General features: G+C 33.6%; 2 protein-coding genes and 1 long non-coding RNA gene across 4 annotated transcripts; 1 reads left to right on the top strand and 2 right to left on the bottom strand.

Annotated features, from left to right (window-relative positions):
* Window positions 1-60: 60 nt before the first annotated feature.
* Window positions 61-9,318, bottom strand: LOC117692785 (uncharacterized). Of its 2 annotated transcripts, none has more exons than XM_034481788.2 (2): window positions 8,730-9,318; window positions 61-4,123 (listed from the first exon to the last, which is right to left on the bottom strand). In XM_034481788.2, exon 2 carries the CDS (start codon window positions 4,096-4,098, stop codon window positions 1,816-1,818), a length of 2,283 nt encoding a protein of 760 aa, XP_034337679.2. In that variant the 5' UTR covers window positions 4,099-4,123; window positions 8,730-9,318; the 3' UTR covers window positions 61-1,815. The 2 variants fall into 2 exon arrangements, with proteins under 2 accessions (XP_034337679.2, XP_065934465.1); XM_066078393.1 differs by having other exon boundaries at window positions 61-4,016.
* On the top strand, window positions 6,127-13,315 carry LOC136273602 (uncharacterized). The gene is made up of 2 exons (XR_010711772.1): window positions 6,127-6,232; window positions 13,203-13,315. It is a non-coding gene; the product is annotated as an uncharacterized lncRNA (long non-coding RNA).
* On the bottom strand, window positions 12,404-17,440 carry LOC105346747 (uncharacterized). The gene is made up of 6 exons (XM_066078394.1): window positions 17,312-17,440; window positions 15,615-15,837; window positions 14,014-14,175; window positions 13,526-13,736; window positions 13,168-13,363; window positions 12,404-12,810 (listed from the first exon to the last, which is right to left on the bottom strand). Exons 2-6 carry the CDS (start codon window positions 15,786-15,788, stop codon window positions 12,609-12,611), a joined length of 945 nt encoding a protein of 314 aa, XP_065934466.1. The 5' UTR covers window positions 15,789-15,837; window positions 17,312-17,440; the 3' UTR covers window positions 12,404-12,608.
* Window positions 17,441-17,605: the final 165 nt, after the last annotated feature.

Below are 17,605 nucleotides of genomic sequence, written 5' to 3'. Positions count from 1 at the left end.
GTCAAAAAATGAATTTGAGGAAACTCTCAATTTAATGGTTTCTTGAAAAGTAAATGACTGACAAATAAAAAATGCATGCTATAATATAGTATATGTTATGACCAGTTGTCAAACAAGCCATCACGCATTTTAGATTTTTTTTTATCTCGAGTTTGCATGGAATATACAATTAATACATTCACTTATTACATATATACATGTATATACAATAGTTTGGATATATCTGCAGCATAGGTCTGCATGAATCGATCTAATGATTTTTAATTCAAAACGGTTTTACATGTACATACATATTAAACAATACAATAACACAAAGAAACACAAAAACTACTCATAACTTCTCATTAGCATGTACAAAAAAGAGTTAATCGAAAAGAAAGATTAAATTTCAAAAATGTAAGGAAGAGTCTTTATCAAGATTAAAGAGAGCTAGATGCATGGATGCGTGGCAATTTTATACCATATTTATCTCCTTTAGAAGAAGATCTCTGTATAAAGATACAATAAATGTATTAGATAATATTTACATTTTAAAGCTCAAATACTAGGATGCTTTTCACGCCATTACACTGACACACGTTGTCCGTGACTAATGATTTTGTCAACGTCCATGCATCAATATGATTCATAGATATGATGTTCTTCGCAAATATGGATATAAAAGAACATCTCTGTTGCAAAGAAGTTATGTAAGTCCTATATCAAGTCCAGCCTAATTTAACAAAATCTTCGTCCATTTGTAGTGGTCTCACAGAGTGTCTAACTGCATATTTAACAGTAAGTTGTCAGAAAACTCTCTGGTCGTCGGACTGTTTTAGGGGATGATATTAAAATTTTAGATTTCTCCAAAAGAAGTTTTTAGGGATGGATGATTGTGAACATTTTTAAACAATATATATTTCTGTAAAAATAAGAGCTTTGTCTAAAGATATGAGAAAAACATATAAACTTAAATGTTAAAATTTTGGGGAATTTTTCTTAAATAACCATTATTTTAAACTTTGAAAATTATTCCTAATAAATTAAAGTAGATCTGTTGGTTGAGTTTGTTGACCATCCAGCGTCCTTTATCCTGGCTTTAGTACATTCTTTCATGTCGTTCTTTGGTAGATAGTAGGATACCTTCACATTAAGAATCACATTTTTCAAAACCAGTTTTGTTACTGTCACAGCGGTGATGTTGTGCAAATTGTGTTTCCTGGATATTTATCTAAAATTCTTTAGATTAATATTCGGTGAACCATACCACAAATTCTGTTCATATCTTTGTGGAACAAATGAAGCGTTTAGAAAGAAATTCGTTGTGATATCACTTCTTGTGCTCTATATTAAGTATTGTCTTGATTTTTTTCTTCTGGTTTGAAATTTGTCTGACTTCTCATTGAAAAACTGTTTGCCTGTCCTTTCATTGATACGGCTAACCTACATTTCTAAATGTAATGACTTGGTTTTGAAAAGCACGTGTAAACTATTGCCTTCCGATATGATTGGGGAGCTTTTTCATGCTGTCTTTGACCCACTCTAGAAAATGCAATAGCAAATTTCTGCTCTTGCAAATGCTTTCAGCTGTTCATATTTCTCCATAGCTTGGCGATTACTATTAACTATTTTCATCAATGTCTTGCGTTTAACTTATAAAAAAATATATTCCTTTAAACGGTATCTTAAAACATTCCATCAATCCTTTCAAATACTGTAACTAAATCTTACTAATACAAAAAAGTTCATGTACTGTCTTTTACACATGTCCCGATCTCGTTTCGATATGAGGCATAAATACTATACCCTTTACAAGTATAAGATATTAGCTAATACTTATTTCAAAGAAATCTTTGACATTTCCATAACGATATTTGATAACAGATCACTAATTGTGTTTGCAGCCGTGTCGAATTGTGTACAGGATTCTCCATTCACTACAACTGAGCGTTTAATTGAATGGTTGTTATTTCCGAAAGTGATAGGGATAACTTTCTCCCGATGCAATTCAATTTTTTCATAGAGAAGACATCCCAAACTGGTGTTACTATGATCGGCTGGACCTCCATTGATAATGGGCATGATATACTTGGCCTCTTCTATCATTTTTATCATGTATGATTGGTTGAGTGTACCACCTACGCATAAAGTATCATTAAAGTAAATGTTGATTCCAAACATAGAAGAAATACAAGGTACTAGATGATTGTAAGATAGTTCGCATGCGCATACGTCATCCAAATGTTCGACACAAAAGACAAATACGTCACAGCAACTGCATTCGGATAAACACTTGCATTCTTTGTCGTACGAAGCTACATTGTATGCTTGTATGAAGCGCAGTTTAGCTTCCTCGTCATCCCCGTTTTCGTGGCTGTATTTTGCTCCTTCCAGAAAGGTGGTTAGGTATAAGTCTTTCTCCAGTGAATCGGACTGTTTTGTACATCGAAGCAAGAACAGTGTGTGTATTGCATTATCAAAATCTTTTACACGAGCATATTCCTGAACAACTTTGCGGATTGCAAAAGAGTCTGTATTGTCTATTTGAAGCAGATGATGGCACAAGTCTGTGGCTTTATCGTGGTCATGGACCAAATCGTAAAGTCTAGCCATTTCTTTAGAAAATTTCCTTGGGTCTTCATTTTCTGTTAGCAATTCCTTAAGTGTTGGTAAAGCGGCATTTGTTTCCTTAAAATAAGGCAATGTTTTAATGACCAGAGATGCTACTTCTAAGGACTTCCAAAGTAGCCGTTGGCCATTCGTTTTAAGTTCCGTTTTTTCTTTCTCATTTGTTGCCATTTCTGCCAGTTCGAGACTGCATATACCTTGTTGTTCGTAAGCATTTATAATGATGACTTTATATTCCGATGATTTACCCCATCTCGCAGAGGTTATTCTTGAAAAGCATTTAAGGGCTTCTTTATTTTCACCTAAATAACGGTACGTTAGTCCTAGATCATATCTAGCCTTATCAAAGTCTTCGTTCATATTTAAAGCTTTCTTCAAGTGGACAACTGCCTCTTTTAAAAATGGGTGGTTGGGGAAACGCTGGACTTTTTTTGGGGATGATATTGACATTTTTGATCCCCAAAAGGAGTTAGGTTCTGATTTCGATGGTTTCTTTGATATTGTTCTTTGATAGATTCCAGTTACCTTATTAGTGTTAGAATCACTTTTCAAAACCAATTTTATTAATGTCAAAGCAAGGTGATGTCGAGCAAATTGCGTGTCTTGGATGCTAATAGATTTTTCTAAAAATCTTTTTGATTCGTTAAATTTTCGAAGATAACGTAAATGTTGTCCATACCGCTGCAAAACAAAATAAGCGTTAGGGCAAAGAATTAATGCGTTGTGGAAACACTCTTCACTAGAAAACCCCTCACAATTCAACTTCATGTTGTCACATTCTCCGGACGCCATAATAAGTCCTAATTCGACCCATGCTCTTGCTGCAAGTTTTCTATCAACACACATTTGGGTTATGTGCTCTAGAATAAGTATCGCCTCTTGGTTTTTTTCTTTAGGGTTGAAATCGCTTGGGCTTCTCATTGCAAAAATATTTGCTTGCCTCCTTAGTGACATTGCTAAGCCAAACTCCCACAGGTAATGTTTTTCCAGAAAATAAAAGGAATCTATTGCTTTACGGAATAATTGCTGAGACTTTTCATGGTATTCTGGGCCCATTCTTGAATAACAGTAGGCAATTTCTGCTCTTGCAAATGCTTTCAGCTGCTTATATTTTTTGTCTTGGCGTAAACTTTTAGCTTGTTCCATTAATGCCTTGCACTGTGATATCTCATTAGAATCACGGTGAAATATTATCGCATTATGGAGAGTGATTAAGCTGTTTGTTTGGAAAGATTTTGCTTTTTCGGCAAAAGACTCAGCATTCTCCCCATCGCGTTTTCTCCAGTAAAGGTATGAAATGAAGTTTAAAATTCTGACATTTTCCTCGTCACTATCAAAACCACACTGGTAATCATCTATAAGTTTTCGTAATATGTTGTTTATTTTACCATCTGTTGTGATGTTATCATCTAGAATAAACGAAGAGTATTTCTTAATTTCATCAGGAAAAAGCATTTGATCGATTTCTTCTCCATTTTCATTTGTAGTCATTATTCCACTTGAGTGCTTGTAAATTCTGAAACGAAATAAAAAACAAGATACATGTTAATTTGAGTTTTCTGGGAAAACATTAAAATTTAATTTTCTGCCACTGTTTTGGTTGAATATCACCATAGCTCAGTGGTTAAAGTATCGGGCTTGTGAACCGCAGACCATGAGTTCGAATCCGCCTGGGGCTTTTGTTCATATTAACTGAATTAAATTTTTGAAAATCACAATTGTTTATCAAAATTGCATATTTTCCCTGTTTGACTTATATACCTCTTACGCATCATGCTATCTATCATAACCAAGTAATTTTCTGCTGATTTGAGAAACCATTTCAAATCGTAAGGAGCACCCTAAAACTTAAAATTGTTCAGCCATGTCGGCATATAAATATCGGACATTATAAACGCATAGACATTCTGATACGTAAATTTATCAATTCAAAAGTAGATACATATAAATCGCGCTTTACTAAATTTATTCAGAACTCTACATTTACATTTACTGTATATTTCCCTTATGTTTGCATATTTATCGTCGGATATCCTTCAGAACCGGCCTGCCCCTAACAAATCTAAGATATTTTGATAGGTTTTGTTAAAAGGGGAAAAAAAGAAGAAGATAGAATTTCTTTAAGGGTACTCTAGCGGTCGAGTTTTGCACAAAAAAAACTGACAAAAATTGCGGAAACTGATTTCTATCATAGTGGTCTATATTTAGGCCGATGCGTGTAAGTTTTGAATAATTCAGTAGGTTACACCGCTTGCCATGTACATGTAACATGTGATGCCTTTGTGTCCTGGATCGATTCCATCTGCAAGCATACTTTTTCTTTTTAAAAATAAACGGCATTTATAAACACCTTTTCTTTTTTTATGCAGAATTGTGCATTTTGTATATTTAATGTCGATCGTTCTTTAAATGCACATTTTCTCATTGAATTAAAAATATCGATGGAAAAAGTACCTGCATATACTTCACCCCTGCAAATGTGTTCGGAATATTTTCTTTATCGTTGCTAAGTATGTAATAAATCCAGAGATGCTCGAATGAAAGATCACAAGACCTCACCGAGATTTGTTCAGTTCCTGTAAAATTTCGAGCGGAAGTATAAGTGTTCGGATAATATTCTCAAAATACGTAAGTACTTGTCGTTTTTCATATCATATCCTACTTTGATTTATGTTAAAACATGACAATCTTTTAAGATGTACGTCTTATTTCACTATATAGCGGTTATTTATATTAACGATAATATTCAGAACAGAGTTATCGTTCGTGTTCAACCACATGTAGAGTGGTTGAAAATATAAACATTGGGTTGCTTAATAAAATCATAGCCATGTTTGATGCTTGTGGTGTGCAATAACATGTTTTTAAAAAAAAATAACGGGTGTCTGTCTTGCATAAATACTTAGTATATCGAACCATTTTCAAGGAACATTCTGCATAAAATAGTATAGTCTTTTTCACTATTGATACTATTACTAGGTCAGGCGCGGATCGAAAATTGACCCTCAGAAAGAATCTCTACAAAGCATGTTAATTGTTGGACAGAGAAAAAAACTATTTTTTGTATTGTCACATTTATTTCTAGAAAACATTTTATCCACCAAATAATGAAGATAAAGTTTAAAATCAATAAACCACTAGATTTTAATCATATTTGATTACAAGTACCTAGATTCTATGAAATACTAGTAGACTATGAATGCGAGGCACGATTTTTACTGCGAAACTGAAAGGGTCAAATAACACCACGTGGTCTAAAATTTAAATGACAATAACATTCGCAGGGGTGTACTTTAACTACATGTAAAAGCAATCAACCGGAACTATACCTTAGTGTAAGCACGCTTTGTTTGAGGACAAGAATCATTCACTCTTCACAAGCGCCACATAAAACAAAAATCATGCCGAGCAAAAATTGTTGCGTTTGTTTTTCTAGAGCATCTATATGGAGTTGTACAATTGTGAAAGAAATACTGCAAAGTAGATTAAGTTCGTTTTTTGCAAAGAATGTGTGCACTGGTGACATTTTATGTCAAAAATGCAGGAGGAAGGTGTATAGATTAGACAAAAAGGGGGGCGGGTCAGTGAGAGTTTGAAATCCGTCCACGTGTCATCTTGGCATCAGGTCAGTCCCTTTATACAAAGGATGCAGCTATTAATAAGAAAAATAGTTCAGTTGAATGTACGGTGAATGATCACAGTGTTCGAATGCCTCGTAAAAATCCTTCTACATCTACAAACATCATTCTTCCTGTTATTTCTGATGAAAAAACTATGGCGACGTGCATTATTTGTAGTAAAGAGTCAAAGGGTTTACGACCTTTGAAATCGCGTCACGCAAGACTTTAAATAGTTGCTACTACGAAACTGAATAAGATATAAGTAAATAAATACCTTTTTGGCCTTTATTGTGGACATTTGTTAGAATTACATCATCGTAAGTATTATCCTATACGGAAATGAAGTAAAATAAACCATTCCTTATTTTTTAAAGGATATTGTGTTAATGTTTCAATATAATAAAAAACATTTGACGCATAGAACGATCTTTAAAATTTTAAATATGTCCCTGGTTGTAAATAAACGCATATATATAAAGAACATGTTTCGTATTATAGAAATAAACTGAAAATAAAATTTGAAGATAATCAAATAAAAAAAAGCGACCATTACTCATACTGCTCGGACATTGACTGTGAAACTTTTTTTCCAACACTATACATTATGAGAACTAAAACCTAAGCGTTTACTGTATATGGCCTAAAATTAAGAAGTGGAACGGAAATCAATATGCTTTTTGTAAAGACAGAAACCAATACCATTCCTATAGGTAAATTCAATTGTTATTCGCAATAGATCCTTTTGCAAATTTTGGGTTTCAATTTTTAACAGAGAAAAAACACACCCGGTCCATTAAAGGCATGTAGCATCGTTTTTGAAAGTAAGGGGGGGGGGGGGCAGACTCCAAAAAATCTTGACAAGCAAGACAAAAAAATTTGAATTTTCCAAAATCTTCAAAATTTTAATCCGGGGAAGGGGGAGGGGGGCTGACGTAGTATATCTTTAACTTCAATATATATTCATATCAATTTTTTACATACTCTCACAAAAGTGGGGGGGGGGGCAACTCCATCATAAGTCGATTTTGTATAAGTAAATTTAAAAAAATCAGTTGCTGCGAGAAAAAGTGGGGGGCCAGCCCCCCCCCCCCCCCCCCCCCCGGATGTTACGTGCCTGCATTATACAGCGCTGAAAAATGACCCCAGTTCGACTCTCAACCCAAATCAGTATTCTTCGTTACACCGGATTTGTTTAAATTCTCTCGCTTTTAGCGTTCAAATTACCACAGAAAGTACTTTTAAACAAATGATGGTAGAAAATTCTACAGTACCCTACAGAAAAAATTTATTTCCAAAGGGAATTATTTTCTCTTGGGAAAATTTTCCATAACATGCGTGGTTCTAGACATTTTTTTCAGGGAAGGGGGGGGGGTGTAAGGGATAATTGTGTTTGCCTGGAGGTCCGAGGCGTTTTTTTTTTTATAGATTTTACTACGGACATTTTACAAGTTTGATTTTTCCAAGAGGATGAGGTGGGGTGTGGTTTAGATCCGCGTTAGCAGGGTTATGTAATTTTTTTCTGCAATGATCACTACCTTCATAACCCGCATGAATCATCAGAGAAAGCATTTTATTGTTTAAATTTACATCTTTCTTTTAACAATTTTATAAATTGATTATACAAAGTAAGTAAAACTCACTACATTATAATTGTTATTAAAATGTACACAAGTACGTTAGCTAAAATTAACAGCCAAATCGTCTCCTGTGAGACTTTGAGTCTGACATCATCACAATTATTTCGTGCAGTCCGTGATTTTTCTTAGGTCGCTGTAGGTTTCGACCAATCGATTTCGGTCCTGTCAGTTTCAGCCGCTGTAGATTTTGGGCAATCGTTTACGGGCGTGTAGATTTCAGTCTGGCTGTTTCTATACAGTAAAGCTAACGAACTGACTATACTGTAGGGAATTATACTTGGTAGATGTAAATATATAGTTTTGACCGACTGTTCTGAGGAGGTTTTAAAGTTTAAAAATAAATCATGAATGCTAGTACATGTATGCTACCATGATTTGTGCACTTACGTATTAGCCTATAAAATGGCAAGTACATGCAGTACCATGTGTCAAAATGGTAGTATGGTGACCAACCCCATCTACCACAAAGGAGGTGACTGATAGTTATATGCATTTTTTGTACCTATATAGGGTTAATTTATGTGTTTATTATTACCGGTGCGTGCGCATTAAGAGTTTGGCTTGGAGTAGAATGAAAGTGCTCGATATAAGTAGGTAATTAAAGTAATAGAGTCAACTCTCTCTGTGAATTATTGCGAAGAGTAGATCTAAATAAAATCACAATAAATCAAAAACATTAGTTGCCACACTGTGCCTGGCGTCTGACTATACAGTCAGACATCACCGGTAGTCAATAAAATACCGGTAGTCAACAAAAATTAAACAGTAATTAAGCTATATTCTAGAGCAGAATTAATAACACAATGAGGCGCCGTCAGCTTGACTGAAACCCTATGGCAAAAGCAATATTGTTTGTTATTATTACCTGTAAAATCGTATGACCACTTTGCAACTTAACTTTCGGTTTATTTTCTCTGTACTCGTTACCCGCCCAATACCTGCAATCACTCGGCCAACCTCGGCTAATTTCGTCGCCTACTTCTGGGAGGCCCGTTCAGCAGAGCGGAACAGTCCCTGAAATTTGGATGGACTGTTCCGGACGTCTATGAAATGCAGAAAGAAAAAAAGAAAGAAAAAAACGCGCGTACATGTTTTTAAAACCCCCATTCTTATGGTTGTTGGACCCTTTTTTGATCTCTCACATGCTTTTAACTCTAAAAAATGCTGATATATACAGGCAATTATTTTAAAAAATGATTTCGTCTATGAATGAAAATCATTGATTTATTTTTTTTTTAAAATAAAATTGGACTTTACATAAAAAAATATTTCTAGGTTTTTTCTTAATAAATGAGTCAACCAAGCATCGCTCACAAGCACGTTTAATGAATCGATCAAGTCAAATGAACTTCGAGAAAATAAAGTATTATAATAAGATTTTGTAATTAAAGCCATTGAGTATCTTTTCCTCTATTTCTTAATCTTACATGTAATTCATAGCTCTATAGTCTATAAAAAAAACTCCAATTTATTATCAGGCGCCGTTTGAATATTTTGGGGGTATTTTTTTGATTTGAAAAAAAAAATGGATATGTACATGTAAATAATTCGAATTCTTGATATCGGAAAATGATATTTTGATCCAAAAAAATTAAAAAATCATTAAATCAGATATTTTTTATTTCAAAAAATCTACTTTAATTCTTGATATGAAAAAATTCGATTATCGGATATGAGAAAATCATTATTGATATAAAAAATATCCATTGTTTCTGTTTGTTTCTTTTTGTTTTTTGGTTGAGTGGTCGAAGCAATTTGTAAGCAATATTTACCTCTTTTAGACGAAGAGCTATCTATATAGCGATAAAATAAAATATTGTAATTTTAAAGCTAAAATATTTGGATTTATTTATATCTTTTTTTTAGTTTATGGCAAAAAATACCATATTTTAAAGTGTCAAAGCAGATTTGAAAGGTAATTTGTTGACCTCACAGCCTTCTTAATAAAAATTTTGTAGTATCGGAATTTTTACGTCGTTTTATTATTACGTGGATGTAGATAAACATTCGGTGACTTTTGTTGATTTTCAATGGTCATTTTTTTCACATTTACAATTAAAACCATATTGTGATGCTTTAATACATAATTTTACATATATTAATATTCCTATGCTGATTTTATAGCCTCACGCGAGACCCCAGTATATCACATTTAATATCTAAACTACGAGTATACTCCAAAAGCAACAATTTTTCAGGATGCTTGCGTATATGTTTTATCCTCAGTTATAACACTGATTTTTAGATTGTTTTCTTACGTTAAATTTTGTGGCCTAGCGCTATTTATTTCTATGTAAAGATCCCCAATTTTGCCCCGCACTACCCTCGAGATCGTGACTTGAAAAAACTTGAATCTATACTGTTTACAGAATACATAAATTTCAGTTTTGGAGAAGAACCATTAAGAGATTTTTCCCCATCTATAACTATATAAAAATTCAACACCCCCTCCCCTTCCCCCGGGTTACATGATTTGAACAAACTGCAAGTTATCTGAAGATATTTCCACTCAAGTTTCAGCTTTTCTGACGAAATTGTTTTGCTGCAGATTTTAAAATCTATTTCTCTCTATTTTGTATATATTCCTGTGTAAAAATTCAATACCATTACGGCCCCACCCTACTTCCGGGGATCATGACCTGAACAAACTTGAATCTACACTACGTGAGGACGATTCTACACATTCAAGTTATAGCTTTTCTTGTCCAATAGTTTGTGAGAAGATTAGTAAAATATTAACAAATTTTCAAAAATTTCAAATTATATACCCCTTGGCCCTTCATTTAAACAAATTTGAATCTTTTACCCGATGAATATTTCAGCTAATTCCAATTGGTTCTAAAGAAGTCGAAAATATGAATAGTTTACAGACGGATGAACGGACGAACGCCGGACTAAAGGTGATTAGAAAAGCTAACGAGCTTTGAGCCCAGATGAGCTAAAAAGCAAAAAGGTTCTTGACAAATAATTTTACATTACACCATTTTGATTCTTAAAAATATATGCAGCAAAACTAACAAGTCTCATACTTGTACATCAAAATACACGTACAAGGTACAAGTTCATAACTAGCAACAATTTGCTGCAAGATTGAACCTTGCCGGAAAATTAATAGGCTTAATACCTGCCATCCCCTACCGCTATCCTTCTTTTTTTTAATACAAAGTTGGCAATTTGACCGTCGATGAAAGTCCTGATAATGACAAACAAGAGAAAATATATTTTAAATAATTTTCACAGGCACTTGGGATATGGATACCCCCCCCCCCCCACACACACACACACACGTTAGAAATAATTCTGAGGACAGAAATTTACAGAGTACAACAAAAACGTCTTTCCCTTTTAACTTATTAACACGATCCTTTCTTGACCTTCAGTCATCAATTCTAGATCACACGATCCTTTCTTGACCTTCATTCATCAATTCTACATCATACTCACTTAAATGTCAAAACAGAAACCTTATCATCAAAACATTTTTACTCATTTTTGCTGGAAAGTTTATTACAACAATTTTACAAAACAAGAATGTGGTAGTTTTGTTCAGGATAAAATTGATAAAACAATATATTACTTTTCTTAAAATCAGTGCATGTAGATCTATAAGTAGTTTATTATAAAACTATAATCAAGAGAATAGGGAGGTAGATGGTCTTCATGTACTGGAAAACAGTAATGATCTTATATTTCAAACAACAGAATTTGGGTTACTTGTTCATCGGCTTGTGCATATATCTAGTAAGCATTTCTATCATACTAATTTCAAGATGTGCATGAAATATTCTTACACTTTTAACTCCCCCCTTCCCAAAAATGTCAAAAAATTTGGTTAAAAAAATTTACAAACAAAAAAATTACAATTGAAGTGCTTGGTCTTTTGTAAGAATGGCACTTGACATGAAAAGAAATGCACGAATTACATGTATTCATCATATATGATACAAACAGACACACTCCACAATGTGAGGTAATCTAATTCAGCAAATGTGAGTCATATAAAAATACTTCTAACATAACAAACATCAACACACCACACAAATGTTGACAAAGATTAAACAGTAAACTTAATAAATGGTTTTCTTCAATCAAAAAGGTGTAATTTTTTCAGCATCTAAACAAAGTTGTATGGGCATGCCAGTCAAACAACATTCTTTGACAAGACTCAATAAAACAAAACACACCCTAGCACCATCAATCACCCCAACTTGGCTTTATGTAGGACCCAAACAGAATGTATAACATTAGTTTCTACTGAGGTATGGTCATCTAGTATGTAGGTACAGAGACATGTCCTTTAAGTAGCACCAAAAATGTATGTCCACAGGCTTGTTACATGTACATGTAATGGCATTAGTGTTCACGGTAACCAGCAACATTGGTATTAACTTGTTTTGTACACAAGATATAATGTTAATAGGAATTGGAAAGATTTGAGAACTGGATTCCACTGATGACTTGAGACAAAATGATCGACGAGTATGATTACATAAAATAAACTTACAAAGATATATATACTAAGTGGGCTTTTTTTCAAACACTAATTCATGAATTGGTAAAAAAATAAAAAGAATGTCAATGATTTATATATATACAAAAATGCTGAATGTCACTTGCTAACTACATGTAGTTTCCTTACATTTCATTCACATTTTAAATACATGGTAATTCTGCAAAATGAAATAAAATGCAGCAATACATTCACTTAAATTAGGAATATACAAACATAACTTTTACAAAGATACTAGACTTTGGCGTTTTCATTGTAAGGTTCCTCATTGCTGGGTTTGATGCTGATTCTTTCATCCTCTGGGTCTAGATAGTTGTATAGGGGGAACTCACAGCAACACAGGCACTTGAAGGCCCTTGGGAGACAGCCATAGCAGGGAGGGGGTAGGGGAACCAAGGGACTGGTCCTGTTCTTGTATTGCAAGTATTCCTCGTTTCTGAAGAGAGAGAACGTGACTCTCATTGTGATGCCTAACAGTAATCAATGATTTTTCAAATAGATGTACATACATGTACCATGAAGACTGAGAACCACTTATTATACATATATCACTTGTACATCTACATGTATGTGTGCCTCTTCTTAAGGAACTATATGTACAGGAACATGAATTAAGATTTGCTTTTATGTGAAATACAGTGTAACTGGATATTTCTATGTGGTGGTTTTTGGCAAAATATCTCTATAACTCTTATTGCTTATTATTAAGAAATTATTAAAAAATTAAAAATATACCGGTTTAAACAAATTCAATTTTTTTTAAAAATCCAAATAAAAACAAGTTTGCACTCACTTTCTGTATCTCTCATCTGATTTTTTCTCCAACAGAGGAATTCCACTAAGGAAAAGCAGGATTGCCATGGTAAATAGAGGACTGAGAACTCCTGCCCACTTCCCATCCACACATATACTGGTGCTGATGATGAACATTCCGATCCAGATGATGATTTCCCCAAAGTAGTTGGGATGGCGAGACACTTTCCATACACCTGAACATCAAATGAGGGAATCCAAAATGAAAATTATTTAAATCCCTTTCTCAAAAGTCAGCAAGTATATTGAACACAGCACATCTTGCTTTTGTACTTAATCGTCCAATACCAAAATCAGATATTGGTACATGGAGATTGAAAACATTAAATAGAAAATACCTTTATCACACCATTTGCCTTTGTTTGCTGGATCATTTCTGAATCCAAACTTTTGAAAATCTGCAAAGGTTTCTATGAGTAACCCTGTGACAAACAGAATAGCCCCAATAATGTCCTGTGGTGTCCAAGCGTCAGAGGGTGTCAGAAAGGTGGCACTGTCAGGAGCATTCACGAATATTACAGGAAGACTGACAGTAAACACCCAGAATGCCTGTAAAAGGTATCTGCTGTTAGTGTCAATCTATTATTGAGAGAGAGAGAGAGAGAGAGAGAGAGAGAGAGAGAGATCTCGAGAGATGTTTAACTATACTTATCATTATATTTTACTGATGGATGCATAAACATATAAACCACAAATGGTTTACAGATATAATGCAAAAACAAATTGCAAAGAACATGGAAATAATGGGCAGATTATATAAACTATTGATCATGTTGGTCCCCTCCCACTGATATAACTAGTTACACAGACAACAGACATGTTGTACCTGAAAAATCCAGAACCCAGCAAAGGCCAGGCAGTTCTCCCGCTTGTCGTCAAACCGCTTGTCCTCCCCAATCTTGATGATTCTGTACAGCAGGTAACCGGAGAGACGGAGGCCCCACACGGTAATGAAAACAGTGACCATTATCTGCCGCCATTGATAAGTCTGCAGACAAGAGCAGAATGCACTCACTAAACACCAGGAAATACAATGTATTTGGTTTAACATATAGCCTATTGATCTGAAATTACACATACTGTGGTTTCATTAATTCAAGGGTATTAATTTTTGTGGATGAAGTGAAAATCACAGTTTCAAGGATAGGTAAATTCGTGGCCAATGACCCTATCAATACAAAATTTTAATAGAAATTGCACTTCAATGAACATTTAATTTCGTGGATCAACTAAAGAACCAAATCCACGAAAATTGGTATTTAACGAATATTGATGAAATCACAGTAGTTAGTTCAGTAGTCAGTAGTGAAAACATTGAAACAGCCAGATGCTTAATGCTACATTTTACATTTCCATGTACATCCTATGAGCTGGCATTCTCTCGGTCATCAACCATTGATGACTAACAGATGAATAGTTTTCCTTTGATAAAACATAAAAAATGAAAGATGTACTATGTATATACATTTGAATCTTAGAGAGTGGACTACATGTACATAATTGCTTGTGACACAGAAAGTCAAATTGTAAGACTACAATAAGTATGCATGGTAAAGGAATGGTCTGTGTAATAGAGCCTAAAGATGTGGCATATATGTTGATTTTGCTATGTTATATTAATTGTTGATTCTAGGATGAAACTTATATGAAACAAACCCAAAATTGGTTTTCAAGATGTTTAAAATAATTAGCCTCAATAAACCAGAAATACACCATCTTTAATGTATTTTACTGGACACACTGTAAAATTACAAGGAATAAAAATAAGATTGAAATGTTGATTGCTCATGCAATGTTCATTACTAAATTTCTGAGCTAATTGGTCTTTCCTACAACAAGTCTGACAATGCAAATATAATGATAACATTGTAAACACATCTATCGCAATCTTAGAAAGATAAATCTATTAATAGTTGCTGAAGTTTTCATAGATTCAGGTGGTGATGCATATCCAAATATTTTAAATACCCTTATCAAATTTTGCCAAGATAAATTGAGATAACTGACAATGAGTCACAATCAATTGACAAGAGTTAAACACAATACGTTACATCATCACTTATTCTTGTGATCCTCATGAGACCTCCTTTACATACTGTGATTTCATCAAAATTTGTTTAATACCAATTTTTGTGGATTTCGTTATTCAGTTGATCCACAAAATTAAGTGTTAATTAAAGTGCAATTTCTATTAACATTGTATCCTTGAAACTGTAATTTTCACTTTATACCCACGAAAATTGATACCATCGATTATTTAAAGAAACCACAGTTGCTAAAACATCAGCTTTTCAAGTTGACCTAGCTTTTTTTTCTATACTTCTTATGCAATTAAATCAAAGACAAAAGATTATTTGCATATCATCATGCATATTTGAAAATAAAGAACATTTATATGTAAGTATAATGCCAAAAGATTTTACTTACCTCTGCAAGAAAAAAAGTAAGCAGTCCAAGAACCACAAAGTTAGTGCCCCCAGCAAAGTCTGTCACTTTATCAAACTTGCATGTACAAGCCACCAAGAAGAAGGAGAATTGCATGGCAACCGTCACTATGGCACATATTGCCAAGTTGTTTGTGTCAGCTTCAAAAACCAGCATTCTGTTTAATGCCCTCTCAAAATACTGTTTAACTTTAATGATTTATGATCTGAAATAACAATAAAAAAGAATCACTCAACATGTTTCATTGAAAATATCGAGCTAAGATCATTTACAGGTATTTACAAAATGAAAGCCTGGGTTAGATATCATTGTCAAGGACTCGCATTGTAGGCATTCGTTGACTTAATATACATTCTTGCAATGGTGAAGCTTTCCTTTAACTTTAAAAATACATGTACATACAGCAAAACTTGTTCATGATGAATTTCAAGAGACCAAAGAAAAAACTTCATTATAACCTATACGTTTATAATGAATTTGTAAGAAATATTATAGCGAATTCGTTTTCCAAACTATCATAAGTTATAAAATCAGTATTACCGTCATTTACAAAAAATGTTAATATATATAACCATTTCATTTCAATCTTTAAAAAAATTCTGTTTATCATTTGATTTTATATATGCATCTTAAAAGTGCAGGTACATGTATCTTTTGAACAGTGAAATGAGAAATGGAAAATATTTCAATTGTTATTTTGAAAAAAACGTTAAAACATATTAAAATTTTGCCAGCTCAGGTCTTAAAATTGCTTTGTTATAGCCATGGTCTTTATATGCAGCAATTTTCTCTAAAACGTGAATTAAAATTTGTTATATAAGCCGTAAATTCGCTATGTCCGGGTTCCTTATACTCGAGTTCATATATGGCCAGAAATTAGTCCTGACTTTTACCCCTTTCTATTTGTAACCAGTAACATTGGTTACATCGGTAACAATGTTTGATTATGAATGATTGTCAAACTTTAATGTATCTGTGACAGGTTACAGTGGTTACTGGTAACATTGGTTACAAGACAGAGTTAGGTTTGGGTTAGGGTAAGGGTTAGGATTAGGGTTAGTTTAAGGTTAGGGTTAGTTTAGGGTTAGGATTAGGGTTAGGATTAGGATTAGGTTAGTTTAGGGTTAGGGTTAGGTAACCATTGTAACCAATGTTACCAATGTAACCAATTTAAAAAAGACCCCCTGTAAATCATGAAAATGAGTGTCACCACTGTTACCCTATGTCACAAAGAGAATATAGCTGTTACCATTGTAACCAAATAAAATAAGACCCCCTGCTAAACAGAAAAAGGCTTGTCACCTCTATTACCTCTTGTCACCAATGGATTATAGCCGTTACCATTGTTACCACATAAAATAAGACCCCCTGCTAAACAGAAAAATGCTCGTCACCTCTGTTACCTTTTGTCACCAATAGAATATAGCTGTAACCATTGTAACCACATAAAAATTAGCTTTTATAATCATATCTATTTACAGTATGGCTTAATGACATTATTATAATCAATAATAATGATTATCGCCACACCCATTTAAAGTTATTCCAACGTATTCATGATTCACACAATTTGCTTTGATTTTGAATAACGACGTTACACTGTCAACATTTTTAAAACAAAATAACAAATATGAGCAAATCATCATATATCTTGTAAATCTCTAATTGCAACGACTCACCTTAATAGTTCGTGTAACTCTGTGTAGACAGTTGTGTAAGATTTTACAACACTTCAACACACACATTGAGATACACGTGATGATGTAGGTCAACGAATGTTTTGAAACTAGTTCTTTTTCTTCAAAAATGGGCACCAGCTTAAGTGTGGGTTGCCTGTCAATTCGTGCTTCAGGAAAAACCAACCCGGTTCTTTAAAAATGTGATCCTAAATCCCGATCTACATAACAGACACGCGCCTGTGATCTACATAGACATTATTATATCCATACCAGCTTTATATGAATGTTTGATAG

Source organism: Magallana gigas, chromosome 3, assembly GCF_963853765.1.
Source record: "Magallana gigas chromosome 3, xbMagGiga1.1, whole genome shotgun sequence".
Classification (NCBI taxonomy): domain Eukaryota; kingdom Metazoa; phylum Mollusca; class Bivalvia; order Ostreida; family Ostreidae; genus Magallana; species Magallana gigas.
This window is presented reverse-complemented; position numbering and strand designations above follow the sequence as displayed.

What these genes read in the sequence shown, in the direction of transcription:
- LOC105346747 (XM_066078394.1), bottom strand. Translation starts at nt 15,788, where the DNA reads ATGCTGGTTTTTGAAGCTGACACAAACAACTTGGCAATATGTGCCATA. An exon ending in CTGGGTTCTGGATTTTTCAG is followed by an intron (nt 13,737 to 14,013) that starts GTACAACATGTC and finishes TACCTTTTACAG; the next exon opens with GCATTCTGGGTGTTTACTGT. An exon ending in TCAGATGAGAGATACAGAAA is followed by an intron (nt 12,811 to 13,167) that starts GTGAGTGCAAAC and finishes CTCTCTCTTCAG; the next exon opens with AAACGAGGAATACTTGCAAT.
- LOC117692785 (XM_034481788.2), bottom strand. Translation starts at nt 4,098, where the DNA reads ATGACTACAAATGAAAATGGAGAAGAAATCGATCAAATGCTTTTTCCT.